The 19,908-nt window shown below is 40.9% G+C and overlaps 1 protein-coding gene across 20 annotated transcripts in view; it reads left to right on the top strand.

The window, feature by feature from the left end:
• The window catches only part of NEB (nebulin), a 249,685-nt gene that overhangs the window by 121,104 nt on the left and 108,673 nt on the right, over positions 1 to 19,908 (top strand). For all 20 annotated transcript variants that reach the window (XM_063933546.1, XM_063933551.1, XM_063933563.1 and 17 more), the window contains exons 71-88: positions 347 to 550; positions 1,075 to 1,179; positions 2,129 to 2,233; positions 2,788 to 3,099; positions 7,106 to 7,309; positions 7,407 to 7,511; positions 9,258 to 9,362; positions 10,041 to 10,352; positions 11,628 to 11,732; positions 11,859 to 11,957; positions 12,372 to 12,476; positions 13,136 to 13,243; positions 16,110 to 16,421; positions 16,507 to 16,611; positions 17,071 to 17,175; positions 17,939 to 18,043; positions 19,238 to 19,345; positions 19,433 to 19,546. In XM_063933546.1, coding sequence (XP_063789616.1) covers positions 347 to 550; positions 1,075 to 1,179; positions 2,129 to 2,233; positions 2,788 to 3,099; positions 7,106 to 7,309; positions 7,407 to 7,511; positions 9,258 to 9,362; positions 10,041 to 10,352; positions 11,628 to 11,732; positions 11,859 to 11,957; positions 12,372 to 12,476; positions 13,136 to 13,243; positions 16,110 to 16,421; positions 16,507 to 16,611; positions 17,071 to 17,175; positions 17,939 to 18,043; positions 19,238 to 19,345; positions 19,433 to 19,546 — 2,718 coding nt within the window. The remainder of the gene's footprint in view (positions 1 to 346; positions 551 to 1,074; positions 1,180 to 2,128; positions 2,234 to 2,787; positions 3,100 to 7,105; positions 7,310 to 7,406; positions 7,512 to 9,257; positions 9,363 to 10,040; positions 10,353 to 11,627; positions 11,733 to 11,858; positions 11,958 to 12,371; positions 12,477 to 13,135; positions 13,244 to 16,109; positions 16,422 to 16,506; positions 16,612 to 17,070; positions 17,176 to 17,938; positions 18,044 to 19,237; positions 19,346 to 19,432; positions 19,547 to 19,908) is intronic.

Here is a 19,908-nt window from a genome sequence, read left to right on the forward strand (position 1 = left end):
TGGAATGGGAGTATAGACGTGCCAGTAGCCAACATATCATCACAGAAGCATGTGATAGGGGGCAAAGCCATAATGTGGGGAGGGGAAATGGAGGCAAACAGGAAGACACATGATGAAAGTTAGAGCAAGGACAAGAATATGGATCTGCGGCCATTGTTAAACTGATGCAGGAAGATTGTGGGCGGAATTGATGTGATGATCATAAATGATTTTATGAAATGCAGATGAGAAGGGTGCCCAGTCATTTTACAATGGTGATAACTGCAATTTCTTGGAACTTTGCTTTATTATCAACCCTACATGACCCTTTCCATACCATCCCTGATGTGTGCCATCTTGTCAACAGTGGATATATAAGTCTGACATGGAATGGATCCGTGGCTGTGGCTGGTTTCCCAATGACTCCCTGGAAGTACTCAAAGTGAAGAAAGCGCAGGAAATCCTCAGTGAGCATCAGTATCGTCAGCATCCAACCACCATGAAATTCACCAGTATCGTTGATGGTCCTGAAATTGTACTGGCCAAGACCAATGCTCTTCAAATCAGTGGTGTGAGTAGTACTCTGTTTCTTTAATTATGCTCTGATAATGAACCTTGAAATTTATGGCCATTGTCCATTCATCATCACAAAAACGTAATGCTTATTTTAACTTAGTGTTAACTTTAAAGTGTAAATTTGTAATAATTATAACTTTTGTTCTTTTGAGTAAATTATTTTACCAATAGGCTTGTACACAAAACAAGATAAACCAATGGTGTTGATGTACAAAAACTGTTTTAGCCAGGCATGGAAAAAAATAAAGTGCTCCTGACTAGGATAAGTTGTTCTATAAACATTTTAAATGAATAAGATCTATTATTGTAAGCACAATGATGTTTGGATGCCCAAGAAAAGACATGTGTCAGCCTTGCCCTAAAAATGGTCTTAAGTACAGTACCTGAAAAATGTATTATATACCATAATGTCTGTTTCAGTGATAATCACTTATTGAAATATTGTGTTGTGTTCCCATTATTCATTTTGATTAATGTGGAATAAATAATTGTATGTTTGTGTCTCTTTCTCGTGGTTAGCATTTGTACAGAGATGCATGGGACAAAGAGAAAACAAAGTTCAGCCTCCCTTCGGACACGCCACAGATGGTCCAGTCCAAGGTCAATGCCGCAAACATCAGCGAGGTAAGTCTATCTCAAAGATTCCGAACAACTAATAGAGATAATAGAATGTATTATAGCTAATGACCAGTCTCGCCGTACTTTTGTCTTGTTGCATTAATGTAACAATATAACTTAGACCCCAGAGGAGGAGGATGGGACAAATATATAAACTATTCTTAGTGTGGCAGCTGTAATACTAGCAGTATTGCTTTCCTTTGTATCTACGAGGTCAGTGTATGAAGGGGTAAACTTTACTTAATGGATATGTGTCTTATTTAAACCTTTACAAACTATGGGGGGAGATGTACTAAGCCTTGGAGAGAGATAAAGTACTAGTATTTTATCTATTGCCACTTTATCACACTTCAAGGCTTAGTACATATCCCCCTGATAATTACTATATATGTGTATGTATGTGCGTGTGTGTGTGTGCTTGTGGAGAGAGAGAGAGAGAGAGATGCAGCAAACTATTTTTCCATAAAACACTTTTTGACATTTTAATAAATAGTTTCCATGTTTAACAAAATATTTTTATGAATTAAGCACCAATATTTTGCTTACAAATAATCCAATCTATATGTTCTATCATGCATTATTATATTCCAATTCAGAGGAATTTCATTTATTCTGATTACTAAGATGTTTTCTCCCATTCAGAATCTATAGTTCACATGTATTTATAGTAATTCTTGAAGTCGATGCAGCCACAAGATATCAGTCATTCTCAGTGTAAGGGAATTATATGCATATGTTCGGTATACAGTCTGTGGACCTGAGAATGTAATGAGGGAAATATGATAGTACAAGAAATGTATTTTGTATATATTTATAAAATGGATGCCAAAAACTGCAGACACATATTGTAGTTTACTGAAAGCCATGTGTCCTAGTGGATGGAACGTCATGTTTTTAGACATTTAAAGAAATGAAATGCCTGTGTGCCTGATTGCTTCTAATTTGTGTCCTACAGAAACTGTACAGGAAGGACTGGGACAAGTCCAAGAATACGTATGATATAAGAGCAGATTCTATCCCAATCCGTAGTGCGAGGGCTTCCAGAGACATCGCCAGTGATGTAAGGCTCAATATACAATATGCTTAAACATTGTACTGTATATTGCAATAGTATAAGTTACTGCATGGGATATTGGCCATACCTCACACCATTAACAATGGGAAAATCGGGACAAATGATGGCGTGCTCCAATGCAAAAAAAAACAAACAAATCCTGATCCACCTGTGTAAAACCTGAAAACACTGTGGTCACACCCATTTTCCAATCAATCTCACACCTTTTGGCATCTTGGAGGTATATTGTTGGCTACAGAATGACACGTGTGTTATTAGTATAAAGTATGTATTACTATATTAGATTAATGTGTTGATTGGTGGATAGCACTGGCAATGGTTGGGGAAGATAAGGTATACAGTATAAACCCTACCACCAAAGTGGTCCTAACAGATTACTGCAGAGCTGGAGAGATTACACTTAAATTACAATTACAGTTACAATGCTCACCTCCTATCCTGTCATTTTGTAACCCAATACTTTTGCTGTAAATGTTGTTAGTGTTGTCATATTGATAGAAGCTTGTTATGATTAATATGTGTTTACTTTCTGATTGTAGTACAAATATAAAACCGCCCATGAGAAGCAGAAGGGTCACTACATTGGAGCCCCCTCTGCCAAGGACGACCCTAAACTGATGTGGTTGATTAAAGCCGGCAAGCTTCCAAGTGACTTGTTATACAAAAAGGATTATGAAAAAACAAAGACCAAGATTCATATTCCAGTGGATATGGTGTCCATTCAAACAGCCAAGCAAAACCAGGCAGCTGCCACTGAAATAGATTACCGCCATTACCTGCACCAATGGACATGCCACCCCGATCAGAATGACTGCATTCAGGCCAAGAAAGCATATGAATTGCAGAGTGATGTGAGTATATAAATAGCTCCTCTCGTTCTCAAATATTTCATTAAGGATAGATATCAGTTGGTGATGCCCCTTAGACCAATAACTTCATTTAATAATAATAATAATAATAATAATAATCATCATCATCATCATCATCATTTATTATGTGGCACCACAGGTGCACTGCACTGCATTAAAACGCACATACATATAAACAATAGTTACAAAACAAAATGAAAGTGACTTACAGTACAATACACTGAAGAACATGGTAAAGGTTTATAAACATTGCTGCAGCAGTCATAATACCCAAATGAGCTGTGGGGTTTGGTGCTGTTGTTTGCAGGCAGTGTGAAGGAGATGATGGTATAAGTGAGGGAAGGAATAGCATAAGTGGGAAGAGGGCCCTACTTGTGAGAACCTATAGTCTATAGGGTAGTAGGAGACACACAGGGGTGACACAGAGTGGATAGACAGTGACCAAGGAGCATGGAGCTGCAAGGTTAGGATAAGAACTGGAAAGGTATGATAAAGAAGTAGGTCTTGAGAGCCAATTTGACATTTTGTATAGGTAGAGAGTTCCAGTGGTGGGAGGAAGTAATCAGTTGGGAGGAGAGACAGCATTCAGATGTAGAGCACAGTGGGTGGGTGGGAGTGTGAGGGGAGATGAGGTCTATGTAAATGAGTGTGGGGAGTTTGAATTGGGCTCAGAAGGGGAAGTGGAGATAGTGAAGAACATGTAGAAGAGGGAAGGCAGATGTGGTGCATTTGAAGAGGAAGATGTTCCAGGCAGCAGCACTGAGGACAGATTGGAGTGGGAGACAATGAGGCCAGGTAAGAGGAGGTTACAGTAGTCCAGTGTGGAAATGACCAGAGAGTGGATGAGGGTCTTTGTTGCCTCCAGGGTGATAAATGGTCCTGGAGATATTTCTGAGATGGAAATGGTAGGCCTGTGAAAGGCAGTGAATGTGAGGTTTGAAGGAGAGGGAGGAGTCAAGGATATCTTCAAGACAGCAAACTTGCAGGCTAGAGGAGATGGTGGTGCTGTCAATATGTAGTGAAATTAAGGGAGGTGAGGTTATTTGGGAGGGTGGGAAGATAATGAGCTCAGTCTTAGACATGCTAAGTGTAAGTGCTGGGACATCCAGGAGGAAATAGCAGAGAGACAGCTGGAGATACGAGTGAGGAAGAAGGGGAAAGGACAGGGGAGGATAGGTAGATCTGAGTGTCCTCATAAAAGCGATGATATTGAAGGCCAATGGAGCCACCTAATGAGGGAGAATAGAAGAGATCCAAGAACAGTACCTTGGGGGACACCTACTGGTAGTGGAAGTGAAGAAGAAGTGGAATCATGAGAGGAGACAAAGAAAAAATGGTCAGAGAGATAGGAGGACAGCCAGGAGAGGGCAGTATCACACATACTGAGGGATTGAAGGATTTGCAGAAGGAGGGGGTGGTCCACAGTGTCAGAAGCAGCAGAGAGGACAATGAGAACGATCATAGAGTAGTGGCCCTTGGATTTGGCAGCAAGAAGGTCATTGCTGACTTTAGTGATGGCAGTTTCTGTGGAGTGGAGGTGATGACGGATTCAAATTTAGATGTGTTAGAAAGCATGTGTATAGAAATGACTAGAATCAATAGAACATTATAAATGTAAAAAAAATGATATTCTAAATTAAAATATTTATTAGCTTTACTCATTAAATGACCTATTCTTGTAATCCCAAGCTCCTCCTTTATTATATTCCTATATGCTTTCCCGTAGCCCAATTATTGTATATCTTATATTAATGAGTCTGATAAGGGGGGTTGGATGAGGAGGATTATAGTGTTTTTGGGATGGGGGGGGACATAGCAATTGAGTAGTGCATAACTGGTTAATTCAATTTGTATCTATTATGCAAATGGTATAAAGCTGGTGCCACGAATACCCCTTTTCTACTGCAGACTTGAGAAATTGCCAGGCTAATCACCCGGCAAATTCCCAGCTCCTCAGCCCGACCTGGGTAAAGACAGGGCCGTAACTAGGGGGGGCCCCTAAGGGGGCATGCGCCCCGGGTGCAGGATTTGAGGGGGTGCCAAGAAGTTACAGAGGAACAGGGTTTTTTTTTTTACCGGCAGTGCTGTGCTGTGCTGCTCCAGTGAGGCAGCAGACAGCACCCTTGGCAATGTCTCTGACCCACCTGTCTGCCCACAGCTGGCTCCAACGCTGTGCAAGTGAGCTCCAGTACCTGGGATCTCTTCTATGCCGGCTACTGTCTTAAACTGTCTTCTTTGCCACGCAGTGCTGCGACTAGCGTGCGGTGCACTGTACATGCTATAGAAGCGCACTGTGCTCTCAGTTAGCAGTATCAAGCTCCGCTTTGCCTCCCAGATGGAGGGATTTGGTGTAGCTTATAGGGGGATGTAATGTAGTGATGTAGTGTACCATATAGGGCATGTAGTGTAGTAATGTATTGCAGTATATAGGGGCATGTAGTGCACTGACATGGTGTAGCATATAAGGGGATGTAGTGTAGTGATGTAGTGTAGCATATAGGGTATGTAGTGCAGTGCATAGGGGCATGTAGTGTAGTGATGTAGTTCAGCGTGTAGGGGATGTAGTATAGTGATGTAGTGCAGTAGATAGGGGAATGTAGTGTGGTGATGAAGTGTTATGATATAGGGGGTCATTCCGAGTTGTTCGATCGTTGCCGATTTTCGCTATGCTGCGATTTGTTGCTAATTGCGCAAGGCACGCCGGGCGCATGCGCTTAGTTATTTAACTAAAAACTTAGCAGTTTTGCTGTGCATCCTGCGGCGCTTTTCAGTTGCACTGCTGATCGGTAAATGATTGACAGGAAAGGGGCGTTTCTTGGAGGTAACTGAACGTTTTCCGGGAGTGTGCTAAAAACCACAGGCATGTCAGGGAAAAACGCAGGAGTGTCTGGAGAAACGGGGGAGTTGCTGGCCAAACGCAGGGCGTGTTTGTGACGTCAAACCAGGAACTAAACGGACTGAGCTGATCGCAATCTGTGAGTAGGTCCGGAGCTACTCAGAAACCGCAAAGAATTATTTAGTAGCAGTTCTGCTAATCTTTCGTTCGCTATTCTGCTAAGATACACTCCCAGAGGGCGGCGGCCTAGCGTGTGCAATGCTGCTAAAAGCAGCTAGCGAGCGATCAACTCGGAATGAGGGCCATAGTGCAATGTATGGGGACACACAGTGGAGCATGTAGTTGAACACGCTGGCAGGGCATGTGATGCATACTGTAGGGCATTTGAGACACATAGGGGAATATTGTCCAATAGTATCACCTTTTTCAAATTTCCTGGTAATCTGATATTTTAGTCTGACAGAGTTTGTTTTACTGTTGTTGTTTTTTGTTTGGGAGGGGGGGAGGCGGGGGATGGGGCGCAAACTATTGCCTTGCCCCGGGTGACGTAAATCCTAGTTTCGGCCCTGGTAAAGAGCAGGGTCGGGGACCAGTGTCGGACCTTTTTCCATTGCCAAAAATCTCGGGTGGATGCGCATGGGATTTTAAAGTCAGTGGGAGCTTGGAGGGCAGTGAGAATGCTAGCTGCCTTATTTATTTTGTACATCATTCTCATTTTAGTACTTGCACAACTTTTTGGCACAGTAAAAAATAGATAAAAGTGTAGTGCTTTGTTTACTTTAAATAAGGAACTGAGCCACAAGTTTGGATTTGCTTGCCCTTCAGTCTGGGTATTTCATAGAATGCTGACAATTTCCTGCATGACTGCAACCATTACATGGCAATTGGTTCTACTTTCCTTTATTAAATGATGGTATTATATTGTATGTAGTCATATTTCTTTATACAATAAAATTAGCCTTATTGTAATATAACCCTATACATTGGGCCTTCTTGGAAGCACCACAAGACCTTCAACCTACAGCAACTGTTATTTACTTGCAACTTTGGCCATGGAAATTAAACTGAATAAAGTATTTTGACCACCGAAGATTTCTCTAAGATTCATATTCAATACTTTTATATCTCCAACATCACTCTTTGTTGTTCTAGAATATCTACAAGTCTGATCTTGAATGGATTCGTGGATGTGGGTGGATGCCCAATGAGTCGGTGGAAGTTAAGAAAGTAAAGAATGCCCAAGACATATTAAATGAACGTCTGTACCGTCAACCAGCCAGCAACATTAAATTTACCAGCATCGTAGATCTTCCATCAGTTGTCCTGGCAAAGGTCAATGCCGACCAAATCAGTGCAGTAAGTTGACTTGACTCAGCCACTGTGGATTTATACTAATTATTTCACAATTTCTGAAAATTCAGGTCTTGTAACAGGATACATTTCTTTTTTGAAGAGCAAATACAAAGAAGCCTGGGAACAAGACAAGAGGACCATCCACATCATGCCGGATACTCCTGAAATCGAACTGTCAAGAAATAATGCTATAAATGTCAGCGGGGTAAGCGTCTATATGTTTTTTCTTATCCTTATGAGGGGACAGGGCTGCAAGCACCAAGAGGAGAAGCTGAGCTCCAGGTAGCTCTGGTGGCTTGCTGCAATGACTAGGTGGAAGCTGAGAACTCGGAACATCCAACAGTAGCTTCAGGTTGCGCCTTTATAGAATACAGAGTGCCTTCACCCTGCATGCCAACCAGTCACCCTGCATGCTAAATGCAGATGCCACAGGGCAACAATGGTGCTGACCCCTAATTATGGCCCTGAGGGTCGGATTCCATGACAGAACAAAATAAACTTGAATTTGCTAATGTTTGCTGCCTAGATTAATGTAATCTATTATCCGCTCTGATTTCCCATTACATGCTCGAAATACCTCCCTTTTATGCACGGCAGGTCCAGTGTGTGTAGAAAAAATATGTATACTGTGATGTTATGCAACTCAATCAATGCTAGTGTGCGATGTCACTGTTATGTCACATTTCTGCAAATGCTGTGTACAGGGATCAGTTAATTCTTGTTTATATTCAGCATTTACAGAGGAATCCTAAAGACTTGTCACTTAAATATACATTTTCATACACAGATGCATTCATTTTGATCATTTAATTTACTGGAGTTATCCATTGTAACTGACAGAGATCTCAATTTGTTTGGTTGTTTTTGTACCCAAAGTGAAATACTGCTAATAATTATACTATTATAAGTGTATATATTATATACCTATCAAATAGCATATTATATACCTATCAGATAGCGGCTCTTATACTGTGGGTTGGGACACAGAACATGGTAGTAGAAGTAGATGTACAGTATGAAGTAGTGAAGCAGTGAAAAGAGTGGAGAAGTGTGCCAGTGGAGGAGTTGCACATGGTAACCAATCAGCTGCTACTGTTCGTATCATTTTATAGAATTCACTTGATAAATGTTACTTCAAAGCTGATTGGTTACCATGGGCAACTTCCCCCCTGGCACACTTCTCCACTCGTTTCACTGTTTTATACATCTGCTCTATGAATTTATAAACCATTATACAAAGTCCCTTTATTCCTGATCTTTGCTACCGAGTAATATACTAGTAAAAGGAATCATATTTTGATAGTGAACTCAAATTGTAGACTACATAATGAAAATGAATGTAAGCAAGCTCTTGGATATACCGTAATATGGGTGTAGTATTGTATGCCGGCGGCTGGGCTCCCGGTGACCAGCATGCCGGCGACTGGGCTCCCAGTGACCAGCATACCGGCGCCGGGAGGCCGACCGCCGGCATACCGACAGCGTGGCGAGCGCAAATGAGCCACTTGTGGGCTCGCTGCGGGCACGATGGCACACTATTTATTGTCCCTCCAGGGGGGTCGTGGACCCCCAAGAGGGAGAAAAAGTGTCGGTATGCCGGCTGTCAGGATTCCGGCGCCGATATACTGTGCGCCGGTATCCCGACAGCCGGCAAACTGAAGACCACCCCCGTTATATGGATATCAGCCATAAATACTTCAAACTTCCAATCCAAGCCGAACCCAACTGTTTTTCCCCACTCATTTTAAGTTGAAGTGCTAGAAGTTGTTATTATTATGCGGACACCCTAACATAAGAAAAACAGCAATGAATCAGATACAAACTGATGACACATCTCACCAAATTCCACTAAATATATAACTATCTAAATGTACATGGTAACATTTCTAAGTGCAGTTGTGATCTGTTGTTTTGTCCTTCTGTGATTTTTATTCTCATGTTTCCATTTTAGAAACGCTACAGAGAAAGTTGGGATAAGGTGAAAATGATCTATGATCTCAAATCTGACGCTATTGCCATTAAAGCAGCCAAGGCTTCCAGGGAGATTGCAAGTGATGTAAGTACAGCTTACCTAATGTATACACTATATAGTACATAAGTACAATGTCAACTTCAAAATATACTCTTATACAGTATATAGTAACTGGTAATATCATAATGTAACATATTTATGGAGTAATTCATTCCCTACTGTAAATTATATGCCTATTTTAAGCCATAGAAGGGTTCTGTAACCCTGTATAACCCTGCAGACTGCAGGCTGAGTGCTTTTATACAGGTCATAGAAATCGGAGATGACTTGTCATTTGCATGATAATGTAAGTGTTCATAGATGTTCTCACTGCTCAGAAGTTATGACATCACTTTTGTATCATAACACTGTATTAATGTCGATGTTGCAAGTTCCTTTTAGGAATAGCCATGATTACAAAGCATTGGGGTCATGTTTTACTACAGTGTCTATTCTTATTATAGATGAAGTGGCTGTAGCTACTAACAAACTGTTGTCAATCAAAAAACACAGCAACATGTGCAAAGCATGTCTCTCTAAGTTGCAACGTTCATTTATCCAACTTATTTCTTTTTATATCATGGTATTCTTATTAGTAATATTCAGTTCAACCCGGAATTGATGCATTTCTGTCTCCATATTCTTTGTATGTTAAATCCATTACCATAAAACAAATATAATGTTCGCCTGTTGTATTCATCTTATTTCCATTACATTCTACAGTATAAATACAAGCTAACGCATGAAAAACAAAAAGGTCATTACGTTGGAACTCCCACCGCTCATGATGACCGCAAACTGGCATGGTCCCTGAAGGCATCTAAACTTCCAAGTGATCTATTATACAAGAAAGACTTTGAGAAGACAAAGACGAAGGTGAACCTGCCTGTAGATATGGTGTCCATCCTCTCAGCCAAGCAGTGCCAGACACTGGTCAGCGACATTGATTACCGTCGCTATCTGCACCAGTGGACCTGCCTTCCGGACCAGAATGATGTCATCCAAGCAAGAAAGGCCTATGACCTTCAGAGTGACGTAAGTTTCTGGAGACTCACATCATTGCATTGTGACCATTTCAGCGGATCCTCACAGAGAACCATCACAGTATTTATAAAACAATGTTATTACTGAATTGGAACCTTAACCAAATTCAAATACTATTTAAAGCCATATATTCATTGAAAATGATGATTGGGTATGTACATTAGGGCTATAGCCTCAACTTTTGCTGGCTGAAAGCTGCCATCATCTCCTCATTTAAAGTGGGTATAACTATGTTGCATATCCTGAGAGCAAAGGGAAATCTATATACTGTATATAAATGCGAAAGCCCTCACTCACTCACTCACTCATCACTAATTCGCTTACTTCCCCATATGTTAGGAAGATGAAATTTAACATACTGTAGGTATTCTGCAGGTGGGAAATAGGAAAACTACGTAATTAGAATTTTAATAAACCTCCTCTAAGGGGATGAAAAGGCGGTTGACATAATGACATCATTACCGATGCATGGCTTGCGTTGCGTGAACAATAACGCCCAAATGGACAATCGGATCAAAATTTGGATTGTACCTCCAGTGTGTAGAATTCAATAAACTACAAAAATGGTCCTGTCACTTTTTACCGTACCTGCTACAGGTGCTCCTCGGGTAACGCCAAGAACTATGGATTAATATTTATGTACATTAACACGTCTCAAATTTACAACTCTAGAGATCTACCAAATTATTAACACTCATTTATATTTAAAACCGTGAAAATCATAAACTCCCGTGCGAAGAACGGGTTCGACAGCAAGTCTGTGATAAGGGAAAACATTTGCTCCTTTTTTGGTCTATTTCTTTATGTAGGATCATCTTTAATCTGTAAAAGAGGTAAAACAAGTAAATAAATCTACTGAGAAATATTCATTAGGAAACATAAACCTAAAAAAGCAATTGTGTTGTTACCTTTTAAGGGTGGGGAAGAAAGGTTGTATCCACTGTATATTATATGTATGTCGAGCTAATAGGGGACCAAGGCTGAGCCTTGTGGAACCAAATCATATGGAGATATTGGGAAGAAATAATCTGAGAAGAAGCAATTCTGATTGAGAGGATTAAAGCCAAAAAAGGACTTTACTGTATATTTCAAAAACATGGAGGTAGTTAATTATGACAAAAGCAAGGGAGATATCTATGAGACTTGGACGGCTGAGTGCTGTTTCTGTCCAGAGTATAGACAAGATACCAGTGTAGTGTTACCTCCAATCAGAAACTTATTTCAAAGCTTTCTAACCACATTACATTTTATTTGCTGTACCTGCAGGCTCTCTACAAGTCAGATCTGGAATGGCTGCGTGGTGTTGGATGGATGCCAAATGAGTCTTATGACGTCAAGAGGGTTAAGTTTGCACAAGATATCTTGAGCGAGGTACAGTTTATAATTTCTATTATTAAATATATATATATTTATATTCATTAGACTTTTCACCTGCTTGATGGAAGATTTGTCCATGATGTTATCACATAACATTTTTTTCTATCATTTCATTTGCAGAACAAATATAGAACTAAGCCAGAAACTCTCAGCTTTACGCCAGTCACCGACAGAGTGGATTATGTCTCGGCTAAGCAAGGTGCAGAGATTCTGAGCGATGTAAGTATTCCATGATATGTGTGTTCCTCAGACTACAGCCTAGTGATACAGCTTTATCTGATAACGTGGGTGATGCTGGCTGTTGCTCCACATTGCTGATAGTGTGTAATATCTTCTCCTAATTTATATTATATAGAATATTTGATGATAAATAGATAATTGACCATTTGCTGTTGCAATGTGCACTGCGTATTACGTATACCAAGTGGTCATTGGGTATAAAATTAGTTGCTCAGGAAGGTGCACTGAGTCTTAAAAATAGTTTTTAAAGGTCTCAGTGAGACAATTAGATTTACTTCCGGTCTGTTCCATAAGCAGCTGACAGATATGCAAAATGTTTATCAGTAATTTCCAAATTTTCTTGGTTTGTTCATACCTAAGTATTCACTGTTATTATCTTTTTTTTTTTTCCAGATTAAATATCATGAAGCTTGGAACAACATTAAGACAAAGTACACAGTTGTGAATGATTCCCCATTGCTGATAACGGCACGGGAGGCAGCCAAGAATGTTAACAACGTATGTATTTTGTGATCCTTAAGTTGGTAGATTTGTACCCCATGTATCCTCTTTTCTGTTGTTTTATGCTTAGTTTTTAGTGTCAGTATAGGAGTTTTATAGCTTATCAGTGGCTAAACTGCTAGGAAAACTAGTTGCTCAATGACTGGACAATGATGTTTGTGCTAGATACCATTTATGATTCAGGCTACAGGAGATCACTAAACTCAGGCGTTTTAACTGATTGTTTCCCCTCCTCTGTTTTTCACATCTCTTCTATACAAGAGAAATAAAACGCAAGTCACTCATACAAAATCAACCAAGTGTCATCTAAGAAGGAGGCCAGCTACAGAATGACTTATAACAGATAAAGTGGGGAGTCATTACAATGTATACATAGTCATTTCGTAGCACCCCACCCCCTTCCTGGAGTACATACACTCCCTCCTCTCGGAGCAGCACATTTCTGATGGCTACTGTCCAACTTTGTGTTGTATTATCAAGTAGCCAGTAACAGTACATTGTGATCCTGGACTAAATGGGTGGTTAGCAGTTAGAAAATACAGTAAAGGCCTCCCCATAGAGACATCTGCATGTAGTTATTACTTTGTCTGTTCATGTATTTACCTCCTGTGCAGCCACATACCACTTACATTGTACTGTGTGTGTTTATATTCTAGAAACTGTACAAAGAAGGTTGGGAGAATATAAAGGCCACCGGATACCTGCTGCCGCATGATGCAGTACAGATAACGCATGCTAAGAAGAGCGCCATTGCTTCAAGCGAGGTAATTACAGGCTTACCAGAGAGTGTTTAGGATACTCATTACACAGTATACTGTAGGTACTTGTCTTCCTTCATTTTACTCCATCTCCTATATAATAGCCCAGATCTGTGACTCTGTGCCTGTGTGTATAGCGCTGGGCGTGGCTAGGAGCTCTCATTGGGTTAGCAGCAGGTCTATCACACCCAGCCCACAGCTGACTGGGCAAGAAATGCCCTCCCACATAGGTTACATCCAATGGGAGGTTTTGCCCTTTGGCTGCTGTGTGTTCACAGAGCAGGATTAACAATGGGGCTTATGTAGCTGCAGCTCCAGGTCCACACCCCAAAATAGGCCCACTGCATCTGCAGCAACATACCCTCCAACAATTTACACATAACAATCAGTACAAATTTGAAAAAGGGGCGTGGCAACGGGTACAGTGGCGTGGCCACGCCCTTTTCCCTATACTTTTAATGGACGTTTGGAGAGCCAAAAATCGGTACAGACCATAAAAAAAGGTACTCTACCTGCCAAAAAGGTACAGTTGGAGGGTATGCCATTGCATCTGCAGCAAGTTTCTGCGCTGTAGATAGGGGGGGGGGGGGAATCCTTTTACTGCAGCGTCCTATGTCCTGCTGCCAGTCCACCTGCCCCCTCCGGCATCAACAATCCCCACTCCCTAGCCACGGTGCAGGTGGAACAAAAGCTGCTGCGGCCACTGCCATAGATGTGTATGAAAGCGGCACAGCGGAAGGCCTTCCTGCGCCGCATACTCTCTGAGCCCCGGAACCTCCTCTGTGCGTGATGTCACAGAAGTGCCTCCCCTCCACAGCCGCACCCAGATCTCGAGAGGCCCTGACTCTGCAACACAGCACTTGGGCTGCCGGCCTGGAAGCCCTGAGATGGCTAATGTAACGGATGGAGTGGGTGATATCACGGAGGGCAGTGTCTGGACGCTGAATCAATGTAAAAGGTGACAGTGCTGTGCAGTGCAGTGGGTGTGCAGTGTCACTGACACTGCACAGCACTCACCTTTTATATTGATTCAGCGAGTCAGTCAGATCTGCCAGCTAGTCACTATTGTTAGCGCCAGTGTACCAACACGCCGCAATACAGGGAAGTAGACGCACTAAATAAACTACAGCTACCAGCAACCCTTGGCGCAGGAGCATTCCGGCGCTAAGGGCTGCTGGGAGCTGTAGTTTATTGAGTGCATCGTCTTCCCTGTAATCGAGCGCATTGGGGCACTGGTGCTAACAATAGTGACTGGCTCCTTTGCTGCTGTGCGAGTCTCCGGGACAGCCACTGCCAAAGGGAGGACAGGTGCTTAGCTGTTTCCAGGAGGAGAAGCAGGAGAAGCATTACCCGCCCCTCCCCCACTCGCAGTACCTCCAGGCCCCAGCCGCGGTACCCCCCACACACCCCCTCCACCACCCACGGGGGCTCCAAACCCCCTGCCCCACCCGCAGACCCCCGCACCCACCCCTCCCCCACCCGCGGCACCACCACACCTGCTCAACCTGTGGCACCCCCCACAACCGCTCCTCCCCCACCCGCGATGGCTCCGGACCCCCTCCCCCACCCACGGCACCACCGCACCAGCCCCTCCCCTACCTGCATCTCCCCTGGAGCCCCTCCACCATCCGCATCTCCCCCGCACCCACCACTCCCCCAAGCACAGCACCTACTAGGTGATTCATCAGGCCCTGCGTGCGCTGTTCACGCTGTTGCAAGGGGCTACGACCCCTTAACCATCGCACGCCCTTTGTCCATGCAATATTTAACCACTCACACAATTATGCTTGGAGGTAAAACTCCATATAATAAACATATTGCACGCCATAAGGGTGTGCAAGGGTTAAGGGGGCATTGCCCCTTACGACGGTGTGAAGAGCACCCATAGGGCGCGATGAATCAACAAATTATTAAATAGTAGTTTAAAACATAGTATTAATAATTAATGAACATCAAATAAAAGATTGTAGAGTTTTATTTATTTATTTTGTTTCAGCTACGGTAAGTCTTGTGTGCAGAACCACACTGTTACGGAGCAAACACGCAACCTGCTGCAACAGGACGTCAGTCAGTAGTAGTTTAAAATATAAAATAGAATCAGAGCACAGACAACCAATTTCTAAACTCAACTGAGCTGGAGTCTACAGATTCATCACCACATTCTTAACCACATAACTTTGTTTCTATAAAATATCACATAAGAATTTGCTTACCTGGTAGAATTTGTACAAAATATGTAACTGCACATAATGGGTGTCATTTACCAAGCTCTGTTGCCATGGTTCAGCACAAAATCTTGTAGGTACAGTATCCACCTTGATATATACTGGGTGGACAATTTAATTCAGAGGTGCTCAAACTTGGTCCTCAAGGACACCCAACGGGTCATGTTTTCCAGGTCACCCTGTAGGTGCACTGTGTATCACCAACTGTCATATTTTCAAAATCCACAGGTGATCTGAAAAACATGAACTGTGTGGACTCCTGAGGACTCAGCTTGGGAACCTCTTATTAAGTTGAACAAGGAAAACTAAGGATATTTGCAATAGGTATCCACTGTATGTTGCAAATGCGATGTAGTGGATACATCCAATCAGACTCTAGCTTTTATTGTACAATATGAAGCAGACATATATACGCTAATTGCTCATTGGCTGCTGTGGTTCAGTGCACATTTTGCACCTAAAGGCAATTTTAGGAAATTAATCTTACTGTATGTAGATATCAGGTGCTCTTAAAAAAACCTGAAATAAAGCTTATACTGTGTTTAGAATTACTTTATCACTCATCTCCCCATAGTGACAATAAATCTAAAAGTGAAATTAAAAATACACTATTAACCATGTTATTATTTTATATCTGCTTTATTTAGCTGAAGTACAAAGCTGATTACATCAAACAAAGAGGTCACTATGTTGGCGTTCCAAACGCAGAAGCCGATCCCAAACTCAAGTGGTTCAAGCATGCCAACCTGATCCAAAATGACAGAGAGTACAAAAAGCTGTATGAAAAACACAAATCTAAAATAAATATTCCTTTTGACATGGTATCAATTGAAACAGCTAAGCAAGGGCAGCTACTGAGCAGTGGTATTGACTATCGCCATTACCTTCACCAATGGACATGCCACCCTGATCAGAATGACTGCATACAAGCCAGGAAGGCCTATGATCTGCAGAGTGATGTAAGTAATAGAAGTGTTCTCTAGATCTGTTCTCAAAATATAATTGTGCATTGCGCTGTGTGATAAACATCATTTTGTGTTCTAGAGTATCTATAAATCTGACCTGGAATGGATCCGTGGATGTGGCTGGATTCCACTTGACTCTGTAGAACATCAAAAAGTGAGGAAGGCTCAAGAGCTGGTGAATGAGGTGTGTATACACAGTATTATTATTATTATTATTATTATTATTATTACTATTAACATTAGATGACTCTGTATATTTCTGTGGTGAGCAAAGACTAACCATTAATAAGGTAAAAGACTCTCTTGTCCAGACACTGGGAAATAGTGATAGTTGAGGTCATGGACCATTGTGGCGATAAATGGCTTGAATAAAACATTGGCCTTCCTTGGTCAATTAATGTAGATCCAGATCTCTGTATATATGTGCACTGTGTTCTGGTATAATCTCTCACTGTGCTGTTGGATGTTTTTTTTTGCCTCAGTTACTTATGAAGGTGTGGTAGATGTTCTAATAGAGCTTTTGTTGGCCAAAAGTTCCTCACTTTGATACAGAGTACCACGTGTGAGGCCTCTGAAATAACAGTATGTTGCTGACCTAAGTATTGAACATGAATGATAATGTCACTCTTGCTTTTCATTACAGAGAGCCTATAAGAAGGATGCAAAGGATAACTTTGCCAGGTTCTCTCATGTGGTTGACCCCCCAGAAATTGTGCTTGCCAAACTCAACGCTGTCAACCAAAGTGATGTGAGTTTTCTCAATATAATAGTTTCATAATGGGCTCCAATTGTACATAATCAGCTTTTATTGTGGGTTGTACCAACATGCAGTTATGCAGTTATATTCATTAAGTTATATGCACCAATATGCAGTTAATATCAAGTTATTAAGAGCTAGTGACATCACTGAGGCAATGAGGCGCCAGTGTATTTGATTATTCTCATGTTTTCAGCTCAACCCCAAGATTCTGATAAAATAAAAATGCCATATGGGATTTTTCAGGTCTATTATCCAGTATCACACATATGGAGGTTATAGCATTCCAGATAAAAACCTCTCCTCCTTATTATATAGGTAAACATGCTTTAATGTATAAACATATCGCAGTAAAGCATTTATAAAGGTTGTGGTTATAACTGCATAATAATTTCAGTTTATATGGGTCATTAAAGCAGTGCAAATGCAGTCTAAATTGCTACAATTATCTACACCACATAGAATTGCTTATTATTCTTAATTAAAAATCTGTCTGTCTGTCTGTCTGTCTGTCTGTCTATCTATCTATCTTTCTATCTATCTATCTATCTATCTATCTATCTATCTATCTATCTATCTATCTATCTATCTATCTATCTATCTATCTATCTATCGACCTATCTGTCTGTCTGTCTGTCTGTCTGTCTGTCTGTCTGTCTGTCTGACTATCTATCTATCTGTCTGTCTGTCTGTCTGTCTATCAATCTATCTATCTATTTATTCATTTTTTCCTTTTTTTTCTTCTTTTTTTTAGCTCAAATACAAAGAAACCTTTAACTCGGAGAAAGGCCATTACATTGGGTCTGCAGAAACTCCTCAGATCACTCATTCCAGGGACATGACCAAGCTGACTAGTGACGTAAGTGTTATGTTAGACAAGAACTATGCTTTTACTTTCTTTTCAGCGTGGTAGAATAAAGAGGCGAAAGATCTTAGAATGAAGAAATACAGTGGAGCGCTGGATATTTCATGTTATAGAATCTCCAGAGGAAACTGCTCCTAATTATGCAACCAAAATATTTTTTTCATGGTGCAGTATCTAATTAGTTAGCTTGGGATTCTAGTATAATAAAACATTAAAAGAAATAAACTGCGCCCCAGTCATTTGCATGTGCCATCTATAGCAGTGAAATGAGAGCATACTGTACATGATTATTTTTATGAGTAATTATTATAACCTTTAAATTAAATTAAATCAACCTAAACAGAGCAGAAAGTAAAGACTTCTATAACCGCTAAAGAAAGTCTGTAAATATTTTTACAAGTTTGACAATTTTAATGGTCCTTCTGTTGTCCCTACCTTATAGGAGCTGTTTCCAACATTTTGTATATATCTTAATTATTATTGTATATCCTAAATAATAATAAATTCTATATTATATGAAAATCATTTATAGTGTATCTATTTGACTGTCTTTTTAAGATTAAAAATAATTAGAATGTAGAAGCCTAGATTAAAGAAATCACCTCGATTCTTATGAATACAGAGATATGTAGAGATAGTATGTAGTTTATTTCGTACAGAATGCTTCAGAAAAAATATACTCTACATTGGTATATTGAATAGGCAGTTGTAGTAAAATAACTATACATATACGTGTTCAAGGCAGGAGAGAGCCTGGCTGGGCCCAGGTACTTTTAAGGGTGTGGCCTAATTACAGGAGGCGTGGCCATGCACCCTTATGAAAAAATAATAATAAATAGTATTTTAAGCACCTCCCTAGCCACACTGCAGCCCAGCACACAGCAGCAAGTGCTGGGCTGAGGAGAAAAGCTGCAGCTGCCAGATATGAAGGGGGGGACCTGGGCCCCTCCATCAGACCTGAGCCCGGGTAATTAGTACCCTCTCCCCCTCCTCTCGGCGCCACTGTACGTGTTCCTACCTAGAACCATTTCAGGATACAGATGTGTGAAAATTTTCAATTTATAATAATTTAGATGATTGCTATGTCAGGTGTTTCATTTGTTTATACATTTTCATCACTGAAATTGAATAACATACAGTACTTCCAAAAGTATGTTACTTTCTGATGTGAGTTCTTTTTTCATCTAGAAATTATACAAAGATGCATGGGATAGCACAAAAGCATTGGGATACCAACTGGATGCCAAATATATACCCATCGTCGGTGCCAAGCACGCTAAAACGGTTTCCAGTGAAGTAAGTATAGCTTATTTCATCATTGTTATTGTATGTGCCTATTTGTTTTTAATTAGACCATAAAATGCTAAATTATTTTTCTTACAGCTAAAATACAAAGAACACCATATGAAGGAAAAAGGCCATTACCTTGCTGGTGCCCACATTGGTGACTTCCCCAGTGTTGTGCATTCGTTAGCCTTCCAGAAGATGAGGAGCTTGGTAAGATTGTTATTCACATATATAATAACTATATGCGAGCTTAAGTGAGTACTGGAACAAGATAATAACATCATGCTATGAATTGCCAAATGGGCAACAATTAAGTCCAATGAAATATCATTTAAACTGGTCAGAGTCCTATAGACAATATAGAGAATCCGCATGTCCGATGAAGCACAATGGTACAAGTGTAGAAGCCACCATGAGCATAGATGTTCCTTGTGACTATTTTGCATTCAGTCATGAACTACCAGAAGGTGACTGATCAACGATGTTTAACTATTAGGACAGAATTGCCGTATCTGCCTAGCACTTTTAAAGCTTGATGCTCAAGCTCTTATAACTCATTAATGCTCACGTTA

This window comes from Pseudophryne corroboree, chromosome 7 (assembly GCF_028390025.1).
Source record: "Pseudophryne corroboree isolate aPseCor3 chromosome 7, aPseCor3.hap2, whole genome shotgun sequence".
NCBI lineage: Eukaryota > Metazoa > Chordata > Amphibia > Anura > Myobatrachidae > Pseudophryne > Pseudophryne corroboree.